This window comes from Triticum urartu, unplaced genomic scaffold (genome assembly GCF_003073215.2).
Source record: "Triticum urartu cultivar G1812 unplaced genomic scaffold, Tu2.1 TuUngrouped_contig_6115, whole genome shotgun sequence".
Taxonomy (NCBI): Eukaryota; Viridiplantae; Streptophyta; class Magnoliopsida; order Poales; family Poaceae; genus Triticum; species Triticum urartu.
Window position 1 is genome coordinate 1 of NW_024116848.1, and position 4,562 is coordinate 4,562.

The 4,562-nt window shown below is 45.4% G+C and overlaps 1 protein-coding gene across 1 annotated transcript; it reads right to left on the reverse strand.

The window, feature by feature from the left end:
• Window positions 1-69: 69 nt before the first annotated feature.
• LOC125530159 (receptor-like protein kinase 5) lies at window positions 70-1,070 on the reverse strand (the record flags this gene model as incomplete). The annotated part of the gene is made up of 1 exon (XM_048694569.1): window positions 70-1,070. A coding segment is annotated over exon 1 (1,001 nt), but the record flags the coding sequence as incomplete, so codon positions are not given.
• Between the last annotated feature and the right edge of the window lie 3,492 nt (window positions 1,071-4,562).

Consider the following 4,562-nt stretch of genomic DNA (forward strand, 5'->3'; position numbering starts at 1 on the left):
CATTTAGCTCTAAAAGCTGCCCATCTCGCCTCAAACTCATCATGTGTAGTGGCATAATAAATAAGAGACCTGAACTCCTTAAGGGACTTGTGGTGGAGGTGTTTCTGCATGTTTTTCTCAATATGCCACGAACATAGTCGATGCCACACGTCAGTAAGGACCTTCCTGACGGCCCTTATCATGGTTGCGTCTCCATCAGTAATTACAGACCTCGGCTTCTTTTGACAATGAGCTCTTAAGAAGGTATGCAACACCCAAACGTATGTATCCTCCGTCTCATCTGACACAACTGCACAACCGAACACAGTGTTGCAACGATGATTGTTTAGACCAATAAAAGGTATGAATGGCATTCCGTACCTATTCATCTTGTAAGTGCTGTCGAAGACGATTACATCATCAAAGTCAAGGTAATCCCGACGTGACTGGGAATCACACCAGAACATGTTCTTCAGCTTTCCTTCTGCGTCGACAGTGGTCATCTGGGCATCGCCAAAACTGGCTATCACAGCCTTGAAATTCCGATCAAGCAAGATGTTGTCTGAGCTGATGTTGTGGTGGACAATCGGCTTATTGCATCCGTGGTGCAAGTGGCAGAGCCCTTGGCCCACACCAACGGTGATGACCCTCCTCTCCAGCCAGCGTAGCTGCTGACCGACATCCATGGGTTGGTGCAGCCAGGATTGAAGGCTGCCATTCACCGGATACTCATAAACGAGCATGATGGCGTCTTCCCTCTGGATGATGTCTACGACTTTGATGATGTTGTCGTGAGAATTGCTGGCTAACATGATCATCTCCGACTTGTAGCGGTACCTTACATTGCCGTCCACTCGTAGTGTTGGGTTCACATTCTGGAACTTCTTGACGATCAGCGGATACCGGGTATTGATTCCAGCAGTGCCCTGATTATGAACTAAGTAGAGCCGTTCGTCCTCCCCTGCCCTTCTGTTAGGCCACATCCTTGTCACGTTATTATCAGTGAGGTTGTTGATTATGGCATGTGACAACCGCAATGATATGATGGCAAACCATCTGGAAAGGTTCAAGAATGCCGTGGACAAGGGCATATCAGATCTTCCCCCAAAAAAAGGCATATCAGATCAAGTGCGGTGCATGGAGGAGATGGTGATCATGTGCAGGCTGGGAGTGGATGAATTGCCCCGTCGAGGGTCAGGGATCCACAGCAAAGGCCATTCATGGGGATGGCTCTCAAACGGCTCCGCCGCAGCCGGGCATGGCGGATTCCGTGGCCTTCTCACATGCTATCTATTATAAGGCCACCGGCTAAAACCAAGTGCTTTAGTACGTAGTTACTTACAGAAAAAGGAAAAAAGTTAGGGCCTTCCCCACCATGCATATACGAAGTAACACTTGTGTTGGATCTTCAATGATGTTAGACTTTGCAGTGCTTGTTCATTTGGAACCTGCAAACCAAAGTTTCTTGTTACAGATTATCAAGTTAAGTAAGCAGCACAACAATTCTCATGTTTCTGATGACAAAATCTTCAATTCTTAGGAAGTATTTTCACACCGCGATTATTTGCAGGAGGGCAATGATCTTCGTGGGGTACCGGATGAAAAAGAGCAAATGCAGAACATATTAAATTCATGCGTGGGATCAATGTAGGCCGCAGAATCGTTTTATTTAATACTGCGTTGGCAGGGTCTTGAACTCAAGACCTCTTGGCTCAGATACCATATTGAATTCATGCTCCAGCCAACTCATCCAAAAGTCCGAACTGATGGAGGAAGGTGGGCAATATATTTCAACAGAACAAAGTAGAATGATGAGTACACAAACAGGCAGGCATATACAGAGAGGAATATAGTACAAATGTCACCCCAACATACAAAGGACCCAAGAATGATACTGGCTCCCGGTGAACTCTGCTTTCAGCATCTCAAACCTCCAACTGTTTCGTGAGAAGACTGTTAGAATTATTAATATTGCTTTGATAATTGAAGTTTCTTTCTTTTCATCCTCACTAATTAAGGATCTCGAAATATATCAGTTATTACTTCTAGTTAAAATATAATCAAACTATGTGTGGTCCAAGTACTTCAAATTCTGATGCAGAGGCCGGGGAGTCCCCCCTTTTTGAAAAAAAAGTACTTCAAATTATCTTCACTTATATGTCGTGAACTGAGAAATGGAAGGAAAAGCCTGCACTTCTAGTAAACCAAGTGGGCAAGTGGTGCTCTTCACTTGCCTAACATGCACATCCGTCAAATTCACTGGTGGGGGACTGTCACAAGTAGACGAATTCAGGCCTTGGAGTTTGTGTGGAATTCTCCATTCCTGATGTAAACTTGCCAAAAAAAACGTGTGTACATGCTTGCCCACAGGGACATGGACTCGGTCAGAAACATGGACTAATATTGCTTACAATTGCCATAAACTCCACTCCGTAGCGGCTCAGAGACGGATCCATCGTCTTCCTCACCATGCATACCACCACTGCCAAGCTCCTGCTCATATGCGTCCTAGCTGCTGCCAGCTTGCTGGCCTCCGATGCACTTCAGCTCGGGCCAGCCGGCGGCTCGGTCGGCGCAAGCTGCATACCGGGGGAGCGGGACACCCTGCTGTCCTTCAAACGCGGCATCACCAGCGACCCCTTGGGCGTCCTTGACTCTTGGCACAAGGAAGACTGCTGTCAGTGGAGGGGCGTCAAGTGCAGCAACCGAACCGGCCATGTCCATAGGATTCATCTTCGTAATCTGCATTTGGACCTCTATGGGTACAAGATAGACAACACAGCTTTGGTTGGTGGGATAAGTAATTCTTTGCTCTCCCTGGATCGTCTTGTGCACCTTGATCTTAGCATGAATTACTTCGAGGGCCCAAGTGGCCATTTGCCGGAGTTCTTGGGCTCTTTGACGAGATTGAGATATCTCAACCTCTCCGGCATACCATTTTCTGGCAGAGTGCCCCCTCAGCTCGGCAACCTCTCAAACCTGCAGCATCTTGATCTCTCAAGGAATGATGGTATGTACTCAAGAGACATTTCATGGGTAGCACGCATCCCTAATTTGCAGTTTCTTGGAATGAATTGGGTAAACCTCAGCACAATAGTTGATTGGCCTTATGTCGTCAACATGATCCCTTCTTTGAAGGCCCTCGGTCTTGGGGGTTGCTCTCTTCAAACCGCAAATCATTCACTCCCACATAATAACCTTACCAAACTGGAGAGGCTTGATCTCTCCGGCAGCATTTTTGCCCACCCAATGGCAAGGAGTTGGTTTTGGAATTTGACAGGCCTCAAACATCTCTACCTTGCTGAAACTCAGCTATACGGCCAAGCTCCTGATGCACTGGCACATCTGACATCCCTCCAAGTCCTTGATTTGTCGGATAATCTTGACATGGAGATAATGAGTATAAGCTTCAGAAACCTATGCAATCTGATAATCCTGGACCTTTCTCTTTGTCAACTTAATGGAAATATAAAGGATGTTATAGGGAGGATGCCCCAATGCCCCTTGAACAAAATGCAGGAGTTACATTTGCACTCCACCAATATTACCAGAATCATGCCGGATCAGACGGCACATTTGACCAGCTTATCCATTCTTGACATCTCTTATAACAACCTAAGTGGACACATACCACAAGGGGTTGGGCTGCTCTCTAGTTTAAGCGACCTTGATCTCTCTTACAACCATCTCAGTGGACCTGTGCCATCTGAGGTCGGCATGCTCAGCAATTTGACCAGAATGGATCTCAAAAGCAACAACTTGAATGGTGACTTCACTGAAGAACATTTCACGAGTCTAACGAGGTTAAAGATTCTGCTATTAAGTGGGAATTCCTTGAGGATTACAGTTGGTCCCGATTGGATACCGCCATTTAGTTTAGAAAAAATAGATCTTGGCTCTTGCCAACTGGGACCTTCGTTTCCTGCATGGCTTCGGTTCCAAGTGGACATTTGGCTGATGGATATATCTAGCACAGTTATAGTTGATAGGCTTCCTGACTGGTTCAGCACGGCATTTGCAAAGGTCAGATATCTAGATATCTCCAACAATGAAATAAGTGGCAGGTTGCCAAGAAACATGGAATTCATGTCACTAGAAATTTTCTTTATCAATTCAAATAAACTAACTGGTGAAATCCCCAACTTACCAAGAAATATTACCACCTTGGACTTATCTGGAAACTCTTTATCCGGAAATTTTCCATCAAACATTGGGAATACATATTTGAGTTCATTATGGCTACGCTCCAATCAAATAACTGGCCGTATTCCTAAATTTCTCTGCAAAGCAGACTTAAGCAACAATCTTTTGGAGGGACAACTTCCTCAGTGTTTTGGGGTGATGGACATTGGCTTTCTCATGTTGAGTAACAACAGATTCTCTGGCAACTTCCCATCGTTTCTAAAAAGATTGAGACAATTGAAGTCTCTAGATCTATCACATAATAGTTTTTCCGGAAGGTTGCCATTGTGGATCGGAGAGTTGGCTGAATTAAGATTTCTGGGGCTAAACCATAATACATTTTCTGGAGAAATCCCACCTACCATCTCAAATCTTAGTCACCTTCGCCATCTGAACCTAGC